The 24,763-nt window shown below is 38.0% G+C and overlaps 1 protein-coding gene across 1 annotated transcript in view; it reads right to left on the bottom strand.

Annotated features, from left to right (window-relative positions):
* Nucleotides 1-24,763, bottom strand: part of DOK6 (docking protein 6) — a 368,796-nt gene that overhangs the window by 138,116 nt on the left and 205,917 nt on the right. The window contains exons 4-5 of the mRNA XM_043559069.1: nucleotides 24,352-24,471; nucleotides 2,342-2,531 (exon numbers count right to left, since the gene is read on the bottom strand). Of these exons, the coding sequence (XP_043415004.1) occupies nucleotides 2,342-2,531; nucleotides 24,352-24,471 (310 nt within the window). The remainder of the gene's footprint in view (nucleotides 1-2,341; nucleotides 2,532-24,351; nucleotides 24,472-24,763) is intronic.

Below are 24,763 nucleotides of genomic sequence, written 5' to 3'. Positions count from 1 at the left end.
CTCATATATAAGGGAAAGACTTAGCCTTTATTTATTTATTTTTTTTCAACATTTTTTATTTATTTTTGGGACAGAGAGAGGTAGAGCATGAACAGGGGAGGGGCAGAGAGAGAGGGAGACACAGAATCGGAAACAGGCTCCAGGCTCCGGGCCATCAGCCCAGAGCCTGACGCGGGGCTCGAACTCACAGACCATGAGATCGTGACCTGGCTGAAGTCGGACTCTTAACCGACTGCGCCACCCAGGCGCCCCTAGACTTAGCCTTTAAAAAGAATGAAGTTTTGCCATTTGCAACAAGAATGGACCTAGAGGGTGTTATGCTAAGTGAAATAAGTCAGACAGAAAAAGACAAATGCCATATTATTTCTCTTATATGTGGAATCTAAAAAACAAAACAAAACAAACGAGCAAACACACAAACAAACAAACACCAAACAGACACACAAATACAGAGAACAAACTGGTGGTTGCCAGAAAGCCGTGGGACAGGGAGAATGGAAACAGATGAAGATTAACTTCTGGTTATGAAATAAAGTAAGTGAGTCATGGAAGAAAAGTACAGCACAGGGCATATAGTCAGTAACATTGTAATAACACTATATGATGACAGATGGTGACATGGTGACACCCTTATCATGGTGAGCACTGAGAATGCATGGAATTATCAAATCATTATGTTGTAACCCTGAAACCAATATAACATTGCATGTCAACTATATGCTGATAATAAATAATAAAAAAAAAGAAAATAGGAAAATAGGAACACCTAGGAGAAAAATCCAGAGGAGGGAATTTTGGGGGTAATGTTATTAAGTAATGAAAATAAACCATCACTTTTCTTCTATACATACATTAACTTTTATGACCAGTAAAAAAAATGTATCGGAAACCTTAGGTCAGTGAGTAAGTTATAATCCCTTTTTCATAACCCTATAAATTTTAAAATAGTATACATGCCCCAAAATATTCATTTTCTTAAGAGAATTATTTCCTAACAGTTATCTAAAATGTGATTACTCTTATTACTGTCAATATCTAGGCAGATTGGAAATGGACAGTTGAGTGAACTCATAACCACTAAGTAACCACAGGATTGGAGCCTCTTAGAGAAATCAGTGTGGTAGACGGCTTAATATAACCTAGTGCAAAACTGAGTGGTAGAATTACTTCAGCTCAGCTCAGCTTATTTTCTCCTCTCCGCTTAAAATTCTAAAAAATATATGGCCTTGACCTAACCTAGATGGATATTGTCAGAACCTGACCTTGAATAAGTATTTAGTAGTTTTGTAAGAACAAAGTTATGAAATTAAGATTGCTGTATCAAGTACAATAAAACTTTGCTAAAATTGTCTTACAATGTCACAGACTCATTTTCAGAATGTGATAAATCATGTCCCCAGTGTGAAGACTGATACGTTAAACATCTCTTATTATACAGAATCCCCAAATCTAAGTAGGTCTTGTCTTGTATATGTGACAACAATATCACAAAGGGGTAGGGGTCATTGTGCAAAGATATTCACTTAGTTGGTTGAAGCTCATGTCTAAACTTCTGTTTGTAAATTGTGATTATGCAACAACAACTCATTTAAAACATTTACAGATTCCGACCATATGCTATAATTAAGAAACCAACATACTTGCTTTTGACACACTGTATTTAAAATCTGTGTTATACATTTCATATGTTACATATTTGAAAATATTTCTTCAGTCACTCTGAATTAACATTTACACTTAATTAATGTTAACATAAAAATCTGGATAAATGAGTACTGGATTAATTTATTGGCAATAATAATATCGGCAATATTAAAATGTAATATTTAAACAATTTAATATAAAACTCCTTTCAAAATTTTTTTTGCTTATAAAGAACTCACAAAAATAAGGCTAGTAGGGACATGTTGAATTTTATGGGAATCCTATTGCACTGATAATATTATTGGATACACTAAAAATATAGTATTGTAATAATATTGCAAACTATATGGCATGATAGAAATAATTGTGAAATCAGTTTGAGGCCAGTGTAAAAGACTGAAATTTTTAGAATGGGGTAATTAACCTGTCATAGAATGAACACACTTTATTTAGATTATCAACACGAATCTGAGGAGGGCACCTCCTCTGAGGTTGGAATGACCACTGGGTGTTGTATGGAAACCAATTTGACAATAAATTTCATATTAAAAAAAAACAAAAAAGGATCTGGAGAAATTATATATTTGGTCATTTCTACCCTTTCTAAACAGAGTGGTCATGCTGGGCAGATGGACAGAACCTTTCCTTCAGGAGTTTATTTTTCACCCACCCCCTGCTTGTGACACTTAGAGCTTACCTTCCTGACTCAAAGGTGAACCATGTTGAGTCCCGTCCATATCTCCTCAGTGAGCTGAGAGGCCACATCACCAGTTTGACCTTGGCATTGTGGATATCCCAGAGATAGATATTCTCATGAGTGATCTGCATTGTGCATTCGCCATAAATATCCAGATTTGGTGTAGGCATAAGGTATACATTGAATCTCTCTGCAGAGAAACAAAGAATGGTGCAAATTAAGTGAAAACGGGTATGAGTCTTTATGGTCGCACTGTATTAATTTGTGGAATTACCTACAGCCTTCAGAAAACATTACTGTGTCCCTTGGGAACACCGGTACATGGTGCAAAACACTACCTTTTTCCATGTGATGTGTGAGAAAATGAGTTAATTATAATATTTTTTTTCTCTTTAGAGAGAGAATGTGCAATATGGGGAGATGGATGGGGAGAGAGAGAGAGACAGAGACAGAGACAGAGACAGAGAATCCAAAGCAGGCTCCACACTCAGCACAGAGCCTGATGTAGGGCTCAATCCCATGACCCTGGGATCATGACCTGAGCCAAAATCAAGAGTTGGATGCTCAACAGACAGGGCCACCCAAGCACCCCAGTTAAACTATTCTTAATCAATAATTCATTCACTCACTCATTCTACACTTTGTGTTGCGTTGTGTTCTCTGTGGTGAGGATGAAATGGTGAAATTGTACAATGGAAACATAAGGCTAAAAGCTAAGTGAGGTCTCTGCCAAAATGATGCTTAGTGTCTGCTACTTCACACAATCTTAAATGCAAGCCATATATATAACTCCTGCGAGGAATGTCTTATTTAATTGAAGGAAGAATTTACTCAATTTTACCTTCGTGTTATGAAGCTTTTAATGCACACCTAGACTGACTCTCAAAACACATTGTATTCACAGTCACATTCAGCATATGATAATTGCAGATAGCCATTATTTACTTCTGCAGGACTTCAGATATTGTTTTGTTAAGCAAAACAAACATATATAGCCACTTTCATTCTTGGGTATTCTACAGTTGAAAATCTGACTATCAGGCAACAATCCCAAACCTTGCTTTATAACTTGTGTATCTCAAAGGCTACTGCAAAGTTCCACAGCCCTTGATCCCCATTTAAATGCATCAGATGCACTTTATAAAAAATAAGCTTAGTTCATAAGTTCCAGGCAGCAAAGAACTTGGTATGACCTATAAAATATCCCCAATTCCAAGCACCACATTCTTGGTTTATAGCAAGCAATCAATAAATAAGCATTGGTTAACTTATAGGAATGAAATAAATATATCCCATGACGAATATGCACCACAAGAATTGAGGAATTATAAAAAGAATAATGTCATGATAATAAAAAGTTTAAGAACTGCTGGCAGATACATCTTTGTGAGTTTGAATTTAATTGTGAATTGTGCTTGAAAGGCAGTGCTGTTGAATTAATGATTTTGAGAGGCATAATGGTGCAGCTGCAGTTGAGAAAGGATTGATATGTTTAAGAATGTGCCATCATCCATCATAATGCCACCATTTGAAATACTGAGTGTTTATTGGTACTGAGCTGGAATTGTCTATATAATAGAAAGAATCTTTTCTGTGGCAGGTACTTTGCAGAGAATTGCTTTGCTGATGCCAAAAAACAAAACAAAAAATTCAGATTCCAAATGGGTTAAATTTAATTTAAGCATGATAGCTTGAAATGTAGTAACCAAATGGACCATATTTATATTCAAGTGTCTAGATATTTTTGACCAGAATAATCTAATTCAATTTTTTACTTGGATTATTGACCCATAAAACTAATATGTATATGGATTTCACATTCATATCCTCCAGAAAAGAAAAACAAGATAAATTACATAGCTGAAGCAATGAAGAAAGATCATTGCCCCATTAATTATCTGTAATAAAAAGTATATATATATATATATATATATATATTCCATAAATCTTAAAATTCTTGTGTACAATCAAAGTAAAGTCTCAATATTTTGCATTAAAATACATCACTCACATTGCCACCACATTTCACACACCAATGGGATTACAAGTAGCAGATCAAAGGGGCCTGATCTCATGTAAGAGTATAAATGAAAGTTGGACCCAACAGAATGACTCACGCATACAGATAATGCGTGAATAGAAATCTTTTCTTTGGCCAAGACCCTTTTGATGGTCAGCTTTTACATTTGGAAGTAATCGTATGTCAGTGGCATCTGTTGAGCAGAGGTAAAATACTTTTGTTATAAAAGTGGAATGTAAAACATTCCTCTAAATTCCTTCCTTTCTATCAATTACAGAGTCTGAAGATAGCAACCAAAGAATCATTGCCAACATGCCAAGAAATAACACTTCTTGTAAAATATTGAAATAAACATCATTAACCAATTTTAGTGTTGCTTAAGGCTGCACTGACCCTTGATATTCACACCCATAGTTTGATATCTGAAAAAAAAATCATGTAAAAAAAATAACCCTGACATCATGTGTCCTCGAAATGGATGACACATGAAAAATCACCTATAACCCATGGAGTATTACAGAGGACCCAAAGAACCATTGGATTTTCACCGAAATATCTGTGTGCTCTAATGTAAGCAGATAAAACCTAGAAAAAATAAACAGAAAAAGGGTACAATCATCACAATGGACATTAAAGAAATATGGAACTGGAAAACTGAAAAATAATGAATAATTGAATTTCATATGATTCACATGATATAGGGCTCTAGATGTCAAAATTGGTGAGGTACATTTACAAAAAAATACATAGATATCAGATAACCTGCCCCAAGGGACTCCTTCCTGGGCCAGCTGTAGGTGATATCAAGCAGGTAAAATGTATTGCCGTGACCTTCTTGTCTGCCTTCCACTCCCCCAGGCTTCACACACTTTGCTACCTGCAACTCATGGTAAGCCCTTCTTGTTAATGTCTAGAATGTGCCAACCTTCCTTTTGATACTATTTCTTTCATCCCACAAAAAGGATTAGTCTAAGAAATTTTATTTTTGGTTTTTAAATATTCAAAATCTATTTCATCCTAATGGGTAATTTCCAAGGATTTGAGATTCAATTAAAAAGTATACTAATTTAATCCAGCAGAGAATGAAGGCAGCTCAAGTTATCTAGTAAATTCTTCTTCTTTGATTCCATTTTCATGGAAAAAATCTTCCCACATTTACAAGGAGTAAATCATTTTGTGCCCTTAGTAGTGTAAAATTTATTCTGCTTCACTAAAATTTGTGATGGTTTCCACTGAAAAGACCATTTCAATGTGAAATAGCTAAAATTGCCCCCCCCCCAAAGTGACTTTTTAAACTATTTAACTTTGTGAAATAATTGTATGAGGCAGGTGTTTTAACCACCCTCTTATCATGTCACCTTCTCACGTAAGAGCCTACCTTTGGGTTTTACTGCTGAGAGCGCTGGTTTTCAGACATTAAAGTGCATCAAAATTACCTGAAGGGCTTGCTTGAACATAGATTGCGGGGCACACTCCACCCTTCTCATTATTGATACAGTAGGTCCAGGCCGGGCCGTTCAATTTGCATTTCTACTTGTTTCCAGAGGATGTTGATGCGGCTGCCCTGGGGACCACACTATGAGAAATGCTGATGTGAAGAACCCATTTTAGAGTATTGCCAAGGAAGTAGTGGCATCAGAGGAACTACAAGGGATGCTTTGAAAGTGATACTATGTTCCAGTAGAACAAACCAGCACACTTAATTCAAAGCTGTTCTTTAATTTCTGCTCAAATAGACTAATCCCATCTCTACTGACTCATGACCGATCTGGCAGGAAAGAATTCTTATGCCAGTTGGAACAAAAGAAGTGAGAGGCATAGGAAGAAAGGAGGTCTAGGAGAGTTTTCAATTCATCAAGGTATGTATGTATATTCCAATTATTTTATTTATTATTATTATTATTTTTTTTATTTGAGAGAGAGTATGTGGGGGAGGGGCAGAGGGAGAGAGAGAGAGAATCTTAAGCAGGCTCCACACTCAGCATGAAGCCTGACACAGGGCTAGGTCCCATGACCTTGGGATCATGACCTGAGCTGAAATCAAGAGTTGGATGCCCAACTGACTGAGCCACCCAGGCGCCCCTCTGACTATTTTCTTTTAAGGTAATCAACAATAACAGAACACTGTTAAGACACACTAAACAACACATTTCCAAGCACCCAAAAGAATTAGGAAATAAACTAAGCTGTTGAGTGTATGTGCTGCCGAAGCAGACACAGAAACTAGCTGTTTAAATGCAATATCCTAAACCATGGATAAAAATTCTACCAACATTAAGTCTTGTGAAGACTGCTGAATATGTGAAGAGAGAAATATTTGAAAAGGTTAAATAAAAAAAAATATTAGATTAAAATGTACTCAGACATATGGAACTATAGAATTCTAGAGTGGAAAAAAAAATCCCAAACGGTGCCCATGAGATTGTATTTTGAGAAAATTTTGGTTTATATAATGGCCAACATATGAGAAAGCATAATTTAATTTTAAATGGCCCAAAACAATAGCAAGGTGAAGTATTTACAAAACGATTTGTTATGTCCAACAAAGATGCTTCTTACTATTATTGAATCTGCTATTGCATTTACAAGAGCATTTCTACTCTAGGGGTGGATTAAGAGGTCCAAAGGAATAGACTACACCCCAAAAGGCCTGGGACCAGAGTCCAGGTGGGAACCACAAGAACAGTCCAAGGGGACTACAAAACAAGGTTTGGTCAAATTGAATTGGACAAGGTCTGGCAAGAAAGGGTAGCTACACTCAGGAGAAATGGTTCTGGAAAAGGCATAGTGAGACCTCGGGTGATGTGTGAAGACTGAATGGGTCATCAGCTCTGAGAAAGACAGAAACCTTTCTTTCTCAGCCGATGAGGTTTTAAATGGATCTGGTTTGAGGCAGGAACATTCCAACTATAGCTATTATCTTGAGCCTGACAGGTGGAAAAGAGTGGAGCATGCAGGGGCTGTAGGAAACAGAGCATCAGAGTTACGTTTTGTTTTTTTAGCGTTTTATTTATTTTTATTTTTTAAATTATTTTTTTAAGTTTATTTATTTATTTTGAGAGAGAGAGAGAGAGAGAGAGAGAGAGCGCCTGAGTGAGTGTATGCAGGGGAGGGGCAGAGAGAGAGAATCCCAAGTAGGCTCTGGGCCATCTACATGGATTTAGATGCAGGCCTCGATTCCATGACCCTGGGATTATGACCAGAGCCCAAATCAAGATTCAGATGCTCAACTGACTGAGACACCCAGGCACCCCAGATCAGAGATGCAAGTTTCTAACATGAAGCAAAACATCATCTAGTGAGCAATAGAATACGACAGGATGATGAACTCTTTGACCAGTTTCTTGATAATTTCCATCTCGTAACATTGCAAATGGAAAATTGGTTTTAAAGGAAGAACCATACTGACAACAAACACATGTGCTCCCTTATAATTAATTGGAGTATTTTTTAAATGTTTATTTATTTTTGAGAGCAAGTACAGGTAGGGGAGGGACAGAGAGAGAGGGGGTCAGAGGATCCAAAGCGGGCTCTGAGCTGACAGCAGAGAACCCAATGTGGGGCTTGAACTCATGAACCCAACCAAGAGATCCTGACCTGAGCTTAAGTCGGATGCTCAACCGCTGAGCCACCCAGGTGCCCTTGGAGTATTCTTTAAAATATAGGCTTTTGGAATGTAGGTATTAAATAATTTTGTGCGTCTAGCACAGAGTGAACATTCAGCTCATTGTGGCTGCCTGAACACAAAATCCATCTTTTGCATGTTAGTTACTTAGACTAAATTTGGGAAATGTCTATCGGATGTCAATTCATTCCTTTTTTTTCAAAGAAGGATTCTGATAAGTTTTAATTGTTAGCTGATTGCAGGACACTCATATCCTTTCTATCCATCCCACTTCTACTGATACTTCAGAAGGTTGGGTCAAAAAAAGGACGGAACATGGAACTAAGTATTATGCCTAAATGTTTGGAAACCAAGAAATCTGTAAATATTAACACCCACCTGGTGTTCCACAGGGAGATGTTAAATTTTACAGGAACTTCAGCGAAGCAGGTGAGTGTGAGCTCCTAATCTTTTACCTTCTCTTCCTTTTAAATTCCAAGCATAGCTCAAAAGGAGAAGCCCCACAAAGAGAAAAGAATTCTTTAGCTCTTTGGCGACATCCCTAATTTTCTGAATTTCATTTCCAGGATCTTCCAGAGAGTAGAGGCTTATATATTTGTTGAAGTTCATTAGCGAAAATGTGTAGGTATTATTTTAATTAAATAGCTTAAAGAAAATTAATAATTACATCTAATATACATATAAAATAATTACATATATGTAAAAACTGATTTTGTCATGATTAGCAATAGCTATAAATAATTGGTTAATTCATTTATAATTCTGGATTTCACTTAGTTGTTTGTATGAGCCAGTGATTCCTCAAAGTAACACTCACTCTATATGCAACTTACTGCTCACGATAACTTTAAATATTTAAGGGAGAGAGAAATAAATTGTTTTTTTTCCAAAATGTCACGTGATCAGAAAAGTCACTGTTTATGGAAAGCATTTGTTTAAATTAAATTTATTACTGAAGCTGGTTCATTAAAAGATCCAAACTTTGTTGTCTCATCAAATGCGGAAACGTATCTTGTCTTGTTGGTGACCTTTATCTTCCTTCTCACATGGCCATCACGAACAGCTGTAACCCACATCTTGCGACCTGTCCTCAGACTTATCGTGGTGAGTTTGCATCTCCAAAGTCTTGTCCCCCGAACTCTCTTGAGCACTGGTACCAGCCTGGGCGGGGCGACCAGATTCTACAGCTCCATCACCACAGGCAAGTTGGGGGGGTCCTTGTCCCAATCTGGCAAGCAATCCAAATTCTGTGAGTAGTTCTTTGCTTCTCTGGTGCTTGGAGGGAGATGTGTTCCTCCTTGCTGCCCTCCTCCTGTGAAAGACCTTCAAAGACTCCTCTTCAATTAATCTTCCAGCCTGATCTTTAGAATTTCATGGTACTGTTCACCCATCAGCCACTGCTCTGGGGCTACAGAACATTTCTGAGACAGCAAGAAAGCCCCATTCTCTGCTCTATAGTTAACAATTGTTACATAACAATTCAAAGCATGAAATTTTAACATTAGCACTAAATTAATAAGCAGTTCACTAAATATTATTTAGTCCCAAGACCAGAGCCATTGGTCTAATATTAAGCATCAATGAATAAATTCATTCAGAATCTGGTATCTGAGAAACTGACCATATGCTCTGGAGTGCGGAATTTATCACTACTCATCTCAGTTTGAAATCTAGGTTCACACCATTGTTTGAGGTAGTGTGCCTTGTTTTTAACAGTTTTATGAAGTGTTAAGGAATTAAACAGAACCAGATATTACCCAGAAAATAATGAGATTTTTCAATATCATTCTGAATTTCATATTCTTGTCTCCAACTTTCTGTAATATTGGGATATTGCAGTGGTCAGACTTCAATTTCAGCAGCTTTAGAAACGGAGCCACACTGAGAAGGCAGATATCTGCACATTTAGACACATCCTGATATCTGTATAATGCAGATACACCAGGAATGAAACAAAGCATGATTTATACTCATCGAGATGTGAAGAACTCTTCAGAAATTGTGACTTCATTTTTACCACAGTGCTGAAATTTGTCAAAATGTATTTTATTACAATGTGCCAATAGTAATAAATTCAGTTGCCAGATGCCATCTGCTCAATGGCCACTGTGAATTGGAACCTCTGTATTTCTTCAATCAATTGGCAGGACTTAAAACAACAGCCGTATTTTTAAATTCCCCAGCAATTAATTTAATTCCTCCTCCCCTTCCTTCCTTCCTTCCTTCCTTCCTTCCTTCCTTCCTTCCTTCCTTTCTTTTCTCCTCTCCTCTCCTCTCCTCTCCTCTCCTCTCCTCTCCTCTCCTCTCCTTCCCCTCACCTCCCCTCCTCTCTTTTTCTCTTTTCACAAAAAAAATGACTGTTGACTGAATATTATCTACATTTCTGAGTAAATCATGTTCACTCTTATAAATACAGTAAGCCATTTTAAAAATAAAATAAATTCAACTGCTATTATACCTTCCAGAGGTCATCTCTGTTAAAGTAATAGTGTATCTTAACATATAAGTAAATTCACATACAATTGTAATTATACTGAATATAAAGTATTGAACCCTTTGAATTGTACTCACTAGTATAAGAATTTTCAGATGCTATTAAATATTCCTTGGGGACATAGTTTTTAATGAATACATAATATTCCATTGTATGACTATGTCATATTTTATTTAAAATGATCTACTTGATGAATATTAAATTTATGCCAACTTTTTACTAATATAAATTAGGCTACAGTAAAATAATCAACTTTTAGCTCAATTTGCTGAATGATTCAGTCATTTCATATTGAGTCATAGAGTTTACTTTATTCTTATATATAAATTTTGAGTCACTTTAATATCCTTAATTATTAACTTACATCGGGCCCTAACATCTGAATCATTATATTAAATGTCATAAACTCTTTCAAGAATGACCGTGCCAAATTGATTTCCAGAATTTCCTTACCGATATATATTCCAATTAAAATATCTATTTTATACATTCATTAATGTAAGTGTCCTTTGCCAGAATTTTTTAAAATTGAGTTTACTGTTACTCACGTTGGTTGTGATGATTCTACATACTAGAAATTTTCTCTACCATGTTTATGATAACAACTTCATCTTCAGGTTTTCATTCATTTTGTTTATAATACTTATGTAAGCCCAGAAAGTGGAAAGTAGTTTTCTTTAAGTTTTCTAAAAAGTCCTTTGTTATTGAAAGAAACTTAATATTCTCCCACATTTTTCGTAGCAATTTTAGCATTTTATTTTTTATATTAACTGGTATACCGAAACATAATGAAATGTTCATATGTCACTTATGATATCCTTTCAGTTTTGACAAAAGCACATTAAGGCCTACAACTTTTCTGCTCTCCAGAATGTTCCCTTATGCCATGCCCCAGAAGCTACCACCAGTCTGATTTCTAACACTGTAGGTTATTTTGGCCTGTTCTGGTAGGTTTTTGCGAGCTAGGAACACCCAGCTTCAGCATATCACTAATTTATTCCCAGTTCGTGGCTTTCCATTTTTATTATTTCCTTTTTAATTATTTTCAGAGTTTATTTATTTATTTTAAGAGAGAGAGAGACAGAGAGAGTGAACCGGGGAGGGGTAGAGAAAGAGGGAGAGAGAAAGAATCCCAAGCAGGTCCCACAGAATCAGTGCAGAGCCCAACACAGGGCTTGAACCCACAAACCATAAGATCATGACCTGAGTCAAAACGGAGAGTTGGATGATTAACTGACTGAGCCACCCAGGTGCCCCATCTTTTTAAATTTTTTGACAATACTTTTTTGGTGACCATAGGTTTAAATTTTGATGAAGCCCAAATTATTTCTTTTTACAGTTTGCTTTCATTGTTTTATTTAAGAAATCTTGGCCTATCTCAAAGTTCCATTCATCTGAAATTGATATTTGAGTATAGTGTGAGGTGGGGGTTGAGGTTCATGATTTCCCATAGGGATATCCAGTCACTTCACTTATTAAGGAAATTTTCCTTTTCTCATTGCAATGAGCAATGAGCTTGGGAGAAAGGACTTTGGTGTCCTTGTAAAAAATTACTAATCCATATATGTATGGATCATTGTCTTTCTATTCTGTTCCATAGACTTCTTTGTCTATTGTCTGTCTTCATTGCTGTCAGTTGTAGTAAATCCCAAAATTTTCTAGAAAGGGTATCCATTCCAACTTGGTTTTGTCTTTTCAAGACAGTTTGGCTAGTCTTAGACCTTTCTGTTCCAAATGTATTTTGAAACTGTCCCATCAAGTTCTAAGAAAAATGCCTGGCTTCTAGGATTTTTACTGGCATTGTGTCAAATCTATAGGCTAATTTGGAGAGAACTGACATCTTCACAATACTGACTATTGCAATCATAAACACAGTTTACCATCCCACTTATTTAGATATCTTTTAATTTCTCCCAGCAATATTTAATTTTCAGTGTAGAGGTCTGTTATATACTTTGCCAATTTTATCTCTGAGTATGTGATGGTTTTTGATGATACTGTAAATGTTATTTTTCTTTTCATTTTGTAATTGCTCATTACTAATATATATGGGTGTATACATATATAATCTCTCTGTAATATTCATACATATACCCATATATACAAATTTTTGCATATTAATTTTTTATCCTGAAACATCACCGAGTTCACTTGGTTATAGCTGTTTTTCTCATCGATTCCTTAGGATTTTCCAGGTACACGACTTTAGCTCCTTATTCTTTGCCAATTTTTATGATTTTACTTTATTTTCTTGTCATATTACACAAGTCAGAACTTTAAGTAGAATATGTAGAATACTGAAAACAATTGGTGAGAGAGGATATCTTTGTCTTATTCTCAATCTTATGAGGAAAGCATTCAATATCTTTATCTTAAAAATTATATTTTCTGAATGATTTCATTGACGTCCTTCATCAGTTTGAGAAAGTCCCTTTCTATTCCTACATTTTCTGAGAGTTGTTTTCACAAATGAATATTGTATTTTATCAAATGCTTTTTAAGCATCAATTATAATAATCATATAATTTATTAATATAGTGAAACATATTGATTGATTTTGGGAAATGTTTGCATTTCTGGCACATACCAATTTTGATCACAGTGTATTATCTTATAACACTTTAGTCTTCCTTTTCTAATTTTTAGAAGGATTTTGTACTTATATGCATGAAAGATACTTGTCTGCAATTTTCTTTTCTTATATTGACTTTGCCTGGTTTTAGCATCTGGGTCACAGTAGCCTCATAAAATGAGTTGTGGAATAATCACTCCTCTGTTTTCTGAAGAAGTCTTCATAGGACTGGTATTTCTTCTCCATTAAATGCTGAATAGACTTCAACATTGCAACTATGTGGGACTAGGGGTTGTGTATAGGAAGTTGTATAATAATAACTTTAATTCTTTAATTGATGTAAGGCTCTTTAGATTTTCTATTTTTTCTTGAGTCAGTTTGGAAATTTGAATCTCTGTTAAGTGGTTCAAAATTAGATTATTTTTAACCCAACATGAGAAAGGCTACATTTTATCTAATTTTATTTTTAAAGTTTTTTAAAAATATCCATTTATTTATTTATTTATTTATTTATTTGAGACAAATAAAGAGAGAGAGAGAGAGAGAGAGAGAGAGAGAGAGAGGGTGTGAGTGGGGGAGGGGCAGAGAGAAAGGGAGACACAGAATCTGAAACAGGCTCCAAGCTCTGAGCTGTCAGCATAGAGCTGGAAATGGGGCTTGAACCCACCAATTGCAAGATCTTGACCTGAGCCAAAGTCGGACAATCAACCAACTGAGCCACCCAGGTGCCCCTATTGTTAAAGTTTTTATTTATTTATTTTTAGAGGGAGAGAGTGAGAGCGAGTGGGAAGGAGCAGAGAGAGAGACAAAGAGAGAGAGACAGAGAGAGAATCCTAAGCAGGCTCCCCACTGCCAGCATGGAGCCCGAGGTGAGGCTCAAACTCATGAGTTGTGAGATCATGACCACAGCTGAAATCAAGAGTCAGATACTTAACTGACTGAGTCACCCAGATGCCCCAAAAAGCTACATTTTAATAAAAAATAACTTGTTAAAATTTATTATCAACTTATTGTCAAATTATTAATGCTTTATTTATATGGCCTTGTTTTATTTTGTATCGTTCCTAACCATTTCCTTTATTATTTTAAAAATATTTTTATCCAGTGATGTTCAAAGATTTAAATTATATATTAGATTTTATTTATGAGTGCTATAATCAGAGATAATATTATTTTTTTTATTTATGGCAGATGGAAATGAAAAACATTTCCCACAACACTTTTCCCTCCAATTTTAACATGTTTTAATCTGAGCATTGGGAAAGATACTGTGACTACTGGAATTTTAAGTTGTGCTCAAAGAAAAATTTAGAGCTTTACAAAATCTATTAAGAAAGTAAAAAGCTGAAAATTAATGATCAAATATCCATTTCAAGAGATTTGAAAAAGAAGCTGCAAATAAACCCCAAACTGTGGAGCAACTCCTATGGCATGAGAGCAGAGATGAATACAATTTAAAACAATGAAAAGAGGTCTACCAAATAGGTACATCTCTGATGATGCCGATTAAGAAAAAAAAAAAAAGCCAAACGTAACTTATATGAAGTAAAAAGGGACTATCATTACAGTGTGGGCAGGTATTAAGAAGATGATTTAAGGATGTTGTGATTCAACTTATTCCAATAATTCTGAAACTTTGCAAGGAATGACTAAATCATAAAATCACTGGTAGATTCTTTTGAAGCTAATTATAATCAAGTTTATACCCAAGTTTTCAAATTTTAATGCACATTAGGGTCACTGAGTTTGTTAAAATACAGACATGGGGCCAACATACCTTTGTCGGTATGGGTGGGGACCCAGAATTTTCTTACTTACAATCCACCTGATATGAATGTGATGGAGATGCTCACTGGTGTCCCAGATACATACTGAGTTTCCTGCCAAGCACCTGGTTCCCATGCTGGGTTTTACTTAACCCTCACAACAATCCTATGAGACACATACTATCATGATCATTTTCAAGAGTAAGACGCTGAGATTTAGAGAATTTCTGTAACTTGATCCTGGCCCCAGAACTTAGAAGTGGACTAGAACTCAATGATACACTGAATTTTCTTGGCTACTTTTGTTGATCAGGTTCCATGTTGGACTTTCACACTCTATGCTACTTTGTTTTACTGTGACAGGAAAAAGAAATGGTTCATTAAAACTTGACTCTATCAAAAAGTGAAAACCTTGATTTACTCAAGGTTGAGTATATCAAGGTTTTCTTTTCTTTTGGGTGTGTACGGTTGTGTTTGTTTCCTGTCAAAGGAAGATTCATTTAATCTAATCTGTGGTCAAAGTTCAATCTTGGAGTGTCCTTGCCTCTTCATCTAGGCTGGATTGACAGTCACAGGAGTCCACAGAGGAAATGGGAGTCCCCTTATCTGGTTTGTATACATCCACATGCACGTGAAGTTCCATCACTCTACTTTCCTGTGATATGGCAACTTCTGCTCCCAGATCCTGTCAGAAGTCCAGTGTGGGCCCGCGGGAACTCGGGCACCCCTCCAGGCCACAATGAGTTTTGAGACAAGACTCTGTCTGTCTTCTTACACCTCTCTGGGCTCTGCTGACATCTCCCCACTATTCTTCCCATGCTTCTCATGAAGCCTAATATGGAAAATCAAATCCTAGCATTTACTCTTGAAGAAATATCCAGTTGATATGAGAGACATAAACATGTATCTCTGTCCACCCACACTCCCACGGAAAGGGGGCAGGCAAGGCATTTACTTCTTCCTCACCATAAAACTTATTTTCAAAGTCACAAAACTTATTTTCTTCTGGCCGGCGGCTGGGAGATACCAGTAATTCTGGACTCATCCTTCTCCCCTCAAAAGCTTCCTCTGTCACGTAACTACAAATGTTTTTGAAATTTGCATCTTTGTTCTCTGTGTGTACAGGGAATGTTTCCAGGGCCTAGGAAACAGGACAGAACTATCTTGGTGTCTCCACAGAGCAAGCATCTCACTTTGCAATGACATGGTTATGATCTGACAAATGGATCATTGTGCTGAGGCAATGTGGTGCAGAAGCACCATAGAGCATCCTTAGTTCCCCTGAAGCACTTACTGCAAAACGAGGCAGAAACACATATGGCGTTGGCCTTTATTCCCTTGTAGCGCATGTCGAGGACCGCCAAATGGGGAAAGTGGTAGTTGTAACCAGGCTTGTTAATTATATACAGTGTCTCTATCCATCCGATAGTGAAATTAAAGCAATGCAGCACAAGGCTAGGCAAACAGTGTGGCCACTGCCGGATTTGGTATCGCATTCGGGAATGTCGTCTTATCCCTTCTGGGGTGGCTCTTCCCATCACATTCGCCTTTCAGTTATAGATCGACAGTCACCTCTGCTGGCTATACTGGCATTTTCAAATGTATTTAATTTGTTGTAAGTTCCACATGTTACACGTAGAAAGAGACACATAGGTAAACCGAGCTTGGGAAATGTTACAATATACAAAGTCAAATAAGATCTTTATTATAGAGCATCTCAAGCTTTGCTCCGTGAATGTATATTGTGACCATCATACAGACTTGGTATTAGTTTCCCTGGGCTGCCGTAGCAAAGTACCAGAAACTGGGTGGCTTAAGACATAAATTTAATATCTCATAGTTGTGGAGGCTATAAATCTGAAATCAAGGTGTTGGCAGCTCTGGGGGGGGAGAATCCTTCTCACTTCCAGCTCCTGGTGTTTTGTGGCAATCTTTGACCTCCCTTGGCTTGTGGATGCATCATGCCGGTTACATGACTGTCTTCTTGTGTCTTCGCATCATCTTCCCTCTGTGCACATCTGTCCTCGTCCAAATTTCATCTTTTTATAAGGATATATTGTAGGTCCTATGGGATTAGGGTTTATCTGAATTCGGTTATATTTGTAAAGTCCCTGTTCCTAATAAGGTCACCTTATGAGGTACTGAGGGCTAGGACTTCGATATATCTTATTTAGGGGAGAGGGCAATTCAATCCACAACAGTGTTATACAGTAGTAGAATTTCCTGGAACTCATTTTGGGAAATACTAGGGTATGTGGATGGCATTTTAGAAGTTCAAACATAAGTATGTCCAGGTTCTTTTCCCCACGCAAAAGTTGGTTTTGCTCAGGGTTATTCTATGGACAAAAAAATAAAATAAAATAAACTTGGAAAACTTTTCATTGCTGGTTATAAATAATATGTATAAGAGTGAATATGATATTCCAGATCACTTTTTAAAAAATTTTTTAATGTTTATTTATTTCTGAGACAGAGAGAGACAGAGCATGAACAACAGAGGGGCAGAGAGAGAGAGGGAGACACAGAACCCCAAGCAGGCTCCAGGCTCTGAGCTGTCAGCACAGAGCCCGATGTGGGGCTCGAACTCACAGACTGCGAGATTATGACCTGAGCCGAAGTCAGTTGCTCAACCAACTGAGCCACCCAGGCACCCCCCAGATAACTTTTGAAAGATTGGGGAAAGACTCTTAAAATAGGGAGAAGTGTATTGTTACTGTGGTCATTGCTTTATCATTAACTGGTCGTTTTCCACACGAGAAAAGTCCTATAAATAAATATTGGCTTTAACGATTGACGGGCATTAAGAATTTCAGACTTGCCTGGTTGATAAAGCTTCTCTGGGGGTATAAAAAATTAGTTAAAAAAAAAGAAGGTATGATCATACCTATACCACAGCATTTTCCTTTATTTTTATTTTAGCATGTACTTACTATACTTCAGGTGGAAGATTGGATAATTTTTTTCTCAGTTTACTTCCTCTCCATATTAGATCGTAGGTTCTAACTCATGGCACGGCCTCACAGGTGGAGTGTCCTGCTGGCCTCCTGACTTGGGTTGAGCCACAGGACTTGCTCTGGCCAGTGGAATATCAGTGGACATGACACGTTCAGAGGCCTAATTCGTGTGGCAGCTTTCAGCTTTCTTTCCTGCCCTATTGTTTTTTGTTTTGAGAACGTGCCTTGGGTCGCCATTAGTGTAAGGAGGATAAGAGACATATGGAAAAGACATGGACACCGCGTGAAGCCTGGAACCGAGCTCAGCAGCAGCCCGCCTAAGTCAGCACAATCCTAGCCAACCCACCTGTATGTGAACGATAAAGATACACTTCCAGGTCCATGCTATTGAGATTCTGCACAACCAGTAACACAGTATTATTTTGAAAAACAATGATCAATGCACCTTGTTTATAGGTTTGTCCCCCTCACTACTCTGTGAGCTTCTTAAAATTAATGACCATATTTTATATAATTCTACATTTCCTCAGCTTGGTTCTTGCATTTCATAGCCTCTGAAATGTTTGATGGGTGAATACTGAATGACTGAGTGACATACAAGCATGTCTGAGTGGAATATAAGAAGCACAGTCACTATGGCAACCCAGGTAAATAATTTAGCAACAACACTGGAATACTGCTTTGGTTCTGGGGGAAGGTTATACATATTCTTAGGCTAAAAGTAAAAGTTTGTACCAATTCTGGTCCATTCGTAAGCAGGAACCCTAGTTTCTACATAAAATCGAACCTTCAGATCTGACTCCACATTAATAGATGGCAAAGTCTAAGGTTGCTCTTCCATTTTATTCCTGATGGCGATCTCTTGCCTCAACAGCAAATGGGACATACCCTCTGAGTCCACTTTCAACAACAACTGCAGGAATTTCCCACAAGTGTGTTGCTTCTTGTTTATGATGCTTACTTCTGCTATAAAGGATGAATACATAACATCTGTTTTCTAGAATTGCTATTATGTATAGCAAATACTTTATAAATAACCATTATTGTAACACCATACATTCTAAGGTCAGTGGAGGCAATCTTAAATAGAACCAAAAGACACGAAGATTCTAGAAGTCATAAGAATTTAAGGCTCAAAATGTCTACTTAATATGGACTTTCTTGAGGCAGTGTTATCTGAAATCTGAGAATGAGTGAGTATGTATGTGTGTGTGTGTGTGTGTGTGTGTGTTTACTTTCCCCTACACCACGTGGGATTCTGAGTCGATATGAAAACAGCTGACAGCACTAGATAAAGATGATTATAGCAAAGAATTTAATCAATAACCACTTTTATCTCCTCAACACACATTACACCTTTAAAAATTATTTGCACAAATGTTTATTCTTAGCTAGTCTCAGAGTAAATAAGGCCGTGCTGGGTGAAAAGTCAGAAAAACATTAGAGGAGAAGAAGCAGTTCTGAGTGTCAAAAGAAAAATGCTGTGGTCAAGACTGAGGAGTGAATCTTTCCTTGATGATAGGGTACCACAGGATTACCACCGGCCACAATAATGTCATTTCTGACATCGATTCTGGAGGCATATGTATCTCATCTCTTTGGAGACATTTCAAGTTAAATCCAAGCACATCATTGATAAAATAGTAAAATGATGTTTCTGATGAAAAATAAATTGTATAATTTAGTACTAAAATGCCTTAGGAAGAAAACCTGAATCTTTAATGACAAATCGTTCAAATCTGTACATATTAATGTCCTCAAACATGTATTAGGAAAGGAAGGATTTTGTTTATTTTAGGAAGTGTTAAATGCTTGAAGAGTCTGGAATAGGGATTGTAAGCCATGCAAGGACATTTTTTTAAAGTTTATTTATTTTGAGAGAAAGAGATAGCATGTGTGTGCAAGCAAGCAGGGGAGAGGGTGGCAGAGAGTGAGAAAGGGAGAGAGAGAGAAAGAGAGAGAGAGAGAGAGAGAGAGAGAGAGAGAGAGAATCCCAAGCAGTCTCCATGCTGTCAGCACAGAGCCCAACATGGGGCTCAAAGTCACAATCTGTGAGATCATGATCTGAGCTGAAATCTAGAGTCGGATGCTTATTGACTGAGCCAACCAGGTGCCCTGAAGGGACATTTTTATTTCATTTGTTTTATGTTTGTTTGTTTGTTTGTTTGTTTATTTAGAGAGAGAGAGAGAGAGGATGAGAATGAGCCGGGATGGACAGAGACAGAGCGGGGACAGAGGATCCAAAGCAGGCTCTGTGCTGTCAGTGCAGGGCTCAATGTGGGGCTCCAACTCATAAACCATGAGACGGTGACCTGAGCCTAAGTCAGACGCTTAATCAACTGAGCCACTGAGACACCCCCCGAAAGGGCAGTTTTAAAAAAGATTATTTTAAAAAGACTTTATTAGCTAGCTAAAACAATAAATACTTCCCCACACATAGTGAAATAAACACATGCATTTTCTTAAGAATACGTGTGTCCTGAACAATCTTGGGGCCCAAGGGAGGGGGTTGAAGTTGGCTGAGGAGCATTCTTTGTCTTTACCATGACAACTAGTGGTATTTATTTCAAGGGGATCCTAAAATGGAATTAGCATATTAGCATATTTGTAGGAAAGTCTGTTGATTAGGAAGTGAGAAAATCAGGGTATTCAAGTAACGAACTGTCAATCTGTGTGTGTGTGCGTGTGTGCGTGTGTGTGTGTGTGTTTCTCTCCCAGGCAGCAAGTGTGTGTGTACGTGTATGCATGTGCGTCTCCTGGAATTTTTTGAGCTAGCAATAGTAGAGCCTGTAATCCTGATATTCTGTCAAGATTTATGCTTTTCATCTTCTCTTGTGGTATGAATGACTATTTAAAAAAGTTTTAGCTAGCCCTCAATGGGCCAAGAGCAGAGGAAAGGTGTTATTATCTAAACTTGAGACACTTTAAAGGAAGGACATGCAGACTTGAGCCTAGAGCAGTGGCCATGTCTATGGCCTTGGGACTCAAAAAGAAAGTCATCCACGTGGAAGGTGATTTCTAGAAAAAGAAGACCTTTCCATCCATGAAGCTTCCTTTTAGCGTTGAACCCTAAAGAGTCTCAGTGACCATGAGAATGTGTGTGTGTGTGTGTGTGTGTGTGCACGTATGCTTAAGGAAGATTGCCGATTTCCTTATAGGGTATCACGTACTTAGGAGGTCATTTAAAAGAACCAAATACTACCTTCTCTAACTAGATAATTGCTCATAAATTTCTAAAATGTATTTTTAAAAGCACATATTTCCCTTTGTGTGAAGTTCGGCTTATTGAACAAAATAAAACTAAGAAACCCACTTAAGGCATTGAATGTTATTATAATTTCAATTCTTCAGTAAACACAGGAATTCTTTTTGATTTCTTTGTTTTTACTTGTACTTAAAAATACTTGTGCCTCTTTAAAATCGGATTAAGAATGAGAGTTAGTCTTTATTTTACATCACCTCGTTAAACCATCATGATTTCATTTTCACTCATTAGGAAACTAAAATCAGAAGTGTTAGTAACCTGTCTGAGCTCAGTAAAGGGTGTAGCCCGCATTCGACCATGGCCTGAGAAGTACACTTGGAAAGCTGTGCCTGCTTGTGCTATATCTCTCTGCAAATTACTCTGACATTATCATGAAATTAACAGTAAAATCATAATAAGCCAAAGAAGCACATATCCATTATCCCCAATGGAAACCATATACAACCCCAAATCTTTATTTCAAATTTTTTTAACGTTTTATTTATTTTTGAGACAGAGAGAGACAGAGCATGAACAGGGAAGGGGCAGAGAGAGAGGGAGACACAGAATCGGAAACAGGCTCCAGGCTCTGAGCCATCAGCCCAGAGCCTGACGCCGGGCTCGAACTCACGGACCGCGAGATCGTGACCTGAGCTGAAGTCGGACGCTTAACCGACTGAGCCACCCAGGCGCCCCCAACCCCAAATCTTTAAAGTAAAAGCATGCAACTCACACGAAATGAGCCACCAGTGGTGCTCCCACCCACAGGGCCTAATTTAGTCGCTTTCTCCATAGTTCCTTTATGTAGTACTTGATGAATGTTTATTAGTAAGAATTTTTTCTTTCTTTCCTTAAATGGTGGATGAACACCAGGCTTTAAGTAGCACAGTGTGGATGTTGTGTATGTAGCTCAAGCTCTCAGGAAACCAATCAGGGAGATGAAATAAATCCAAGGATAGTGTGGGAGAGAAACTGGAATATGAATTGGAAGCTGGAGGAGGGGCTGCAGAAACGCCTCTGTAGCTTCCTGAAAACCACCAGCACAGGCAAAAGTGTTGTGCCCACACATGTTCTTGGTCAATTAACAGGGGAAATCCATCTTTTCAGGTTAACAACAAACAATAAATAATGGTTTTTAATGGGCTGCAAAGACAGTGATGGCTGTGAGCACATTATCAGTCATAAGATCACGATCACTAAGTGTATCCTGTGCACTTGTACCTGTGCTACCTAATTTATAAACCACAGATCATTCCAGAATTTCTTTTTTCTAAGGTTTATTTATTTATTTTGGGTGGGAGGGGCAGAGAGAGAGGGAAAGCCCGCAGAGTCTGACACGGGCGCTTGATCTCACAAACATGAGATCATGACCTGAGCCGAAATCAAGAGTCAGATGCTCAACTGACTGAGCCACCCAGGGGCCTCTACAGAATTTCTTTTTAATAATTAGTGTCACATTTCACCAAGTCTCTCAAGCTTTTTCAAAAACACTATCAAAAATTAGCAACATTGAAAAGTTTCTATTTTCACACTATGAGGTCATCTAGTGATGATTATAATTATTTTTAGAAATGAAGAAAGAGGAGGGGCGCCTGGGTGGTGCAGTCGGTTAGGCGTCCGACTTCAGCCAGGTCACGATCTCGCGGTCCGTGAGTTCGAGCCCTGCGTCGGGTTCTGGGCTGATGGCTCAGAGCCTGGAGCCTGTTTCCGATTCTGTGTCTCCCTCTCTCTCTGTCCCTCCCCCGTTCATGCTCTGTCTCTCTCTGTCCCAAAAATAAATAAACGTTGAAAAAAAAATTTTTTTTAAATAAAATAAATAAAAATAAATAAATACGTTTTATATCATTATAGTTATGTTGACAATAACACCTGACAGGGTAGAGGGAGATGTTTGAGGACAGGAAACAGATTGATCTGAGCCGGGAATACAGGATGCAGAAGAGGACATTACAGATAGTAAGTTAAAGTAGAAAATACTGGGGCGCCTGGGTGGCGCAGTCGGTTAAGCATCCGACTTCAGCCAGGTCACGATCTCGCGGTCCGTGAGTTCGAGCCCGGCGTCAGGCTCTGGGCTGATGGCTCAGAGCCTGGAGCCTGTTTCCCATTCTGTGTCTCCCTCTCTCTCTGCCCCTCCCCCGTTCATGCTCTGTCTCTCTCAGTCCCAAAAATAAATAAAACGTTGAAAAAAAATAAAAAAAAAAGAAATTAAGAAAGAGGAGATCATTACATTATCCCAATTTCATTATTTAGAGGTGGTAGTCAAGAACATGCAGGGGGCACCTGGTTGGGTCAGTTGGTTGAGTGCCGACTTTGGCTTGGGTCATGATTTCACAGTTTGTAAGTTCGAGCCCTGGGTCAGGCTCGCTGCTGTCAGCACAAAGCCCGATTAGGATCCTCTGTTCCCCTCTTCCTCTGCCCCTCCCCCCATCCTCTCTCAAAAATAAATAAAGAGTCAAAAAAAAAGAGAACATGCAGTATAGATTCTTAAGAGACATCAAGAAATGCCTGTTAGGTTAGAGAACAGTGTAGTTAAGTAAGCAATGTGTATCACATAAACCTCAATTTTGTTATGCCTCATATTTCATCCACTGTACCTGCACATTTTCAGTATGCTACGGACTGAATTGTGCATCCCTAAAATTCCTGTTGAAGCTCTAACCTCCAAGATGAGAGTATTTAGAGACGGAATCTTTAGAAGTAATTAAGTTTGGATGAGCTCATGAGGGAGCCCCCCACGATGAGATTAGTACCCTGATAAGAAAAGTCCTGAGAGACCTTTCTCTTTCTCTCCCCCTTAGCCATAAGGGGGCACAGCAAGAAGATGGCTGTCTGCAAGTCTAACATAGGATCCTCACAGGAAACTGACCCTTCATCTTGGATTTCTAGCCTCCAGAACTCTAATTAGTTCCTGTCGTTGAAGCCACCCAGTCTATGGCAGCCTCAGCTAAGACATGGTGTTAGCCAAAGTCCCTACAATCTATTGATAAGTAGCAAGATAAACCCATTTGTTAACAGACTCAAAACCTACAACAACTCTCAGAGGAGATAATATGGAAATGTTGTACATTCAAAAGCTAATATATATTGAGTTATTTATTAGTTACTTATTTCGATACATCACAATGGCACAGAGCCACAAGTCAGGACGCCTGGGTTGTGCCTTAGTATTTTCTCCCAGTTGCCAGGCAACTTGGGAAAGCCTCTTACCAGCTCAGATGGATCAGTGTCCTTTCCTCGCATAATGATTGGTCTGAAAGATTCCTGAGGCCCCTTCCAGTCTCAGAGCTTGACAACCATGAGTGCACTTTAAATAAGGGAAGGCCACTCACACTTACCATTCTGCTCTCTCTGTACTCCAGCTGCCAGAAGGTCGGGCTCCCCAAGGCTGATGTCGTTCAGCCGTGTCCCCAGACACTCCATGCAGAGATGTTTGCACCATTCTTCAGCCTCCAGCTCTGAAAATGAGCACACGCCATCAAAGTCAGAGAGGGCTTCACAGGGACGACACAAGAAGGCTATTTCCTGAACCATTTCCCTGGGTAGGTGGGAAGAGTTCAAACTCTGCCTTAAGAAGGCAAAACAAAAGCTATATTCAAGGAGTGAAAAAAAAAATCCCCACAGTTATTTCCCATGGGCTGACATGACAACATTATAAAGTGATTTTAAATTATTTCAATGTACTTTCTCTTACTTATGAATAACAGTCAGAATAGTTATTATCTAGCATATATACATATGTATATATAT

This window comes from Prionailurus bengalensis, chromosome D3 (genome assembly GCF_016509475.1).
Source record: "Prionailurus bengalensis isolate Pbe53 chromosome D3, Fcat_Pben_1.1_paternal_pri, whole genome shotgun sequence".
In the NCBI taxonomy this organism is placed as follows: Eukaryota; Metazoa; Chordata; class Mammalia; order Carnivora; family Felidae; genus Prionailurus; species Prionailurus bengalensis.
Note: the sequence above shows the minus strand (reverse complement) of the source record. Positions and strands in the feature narration are given on the sequence as shown.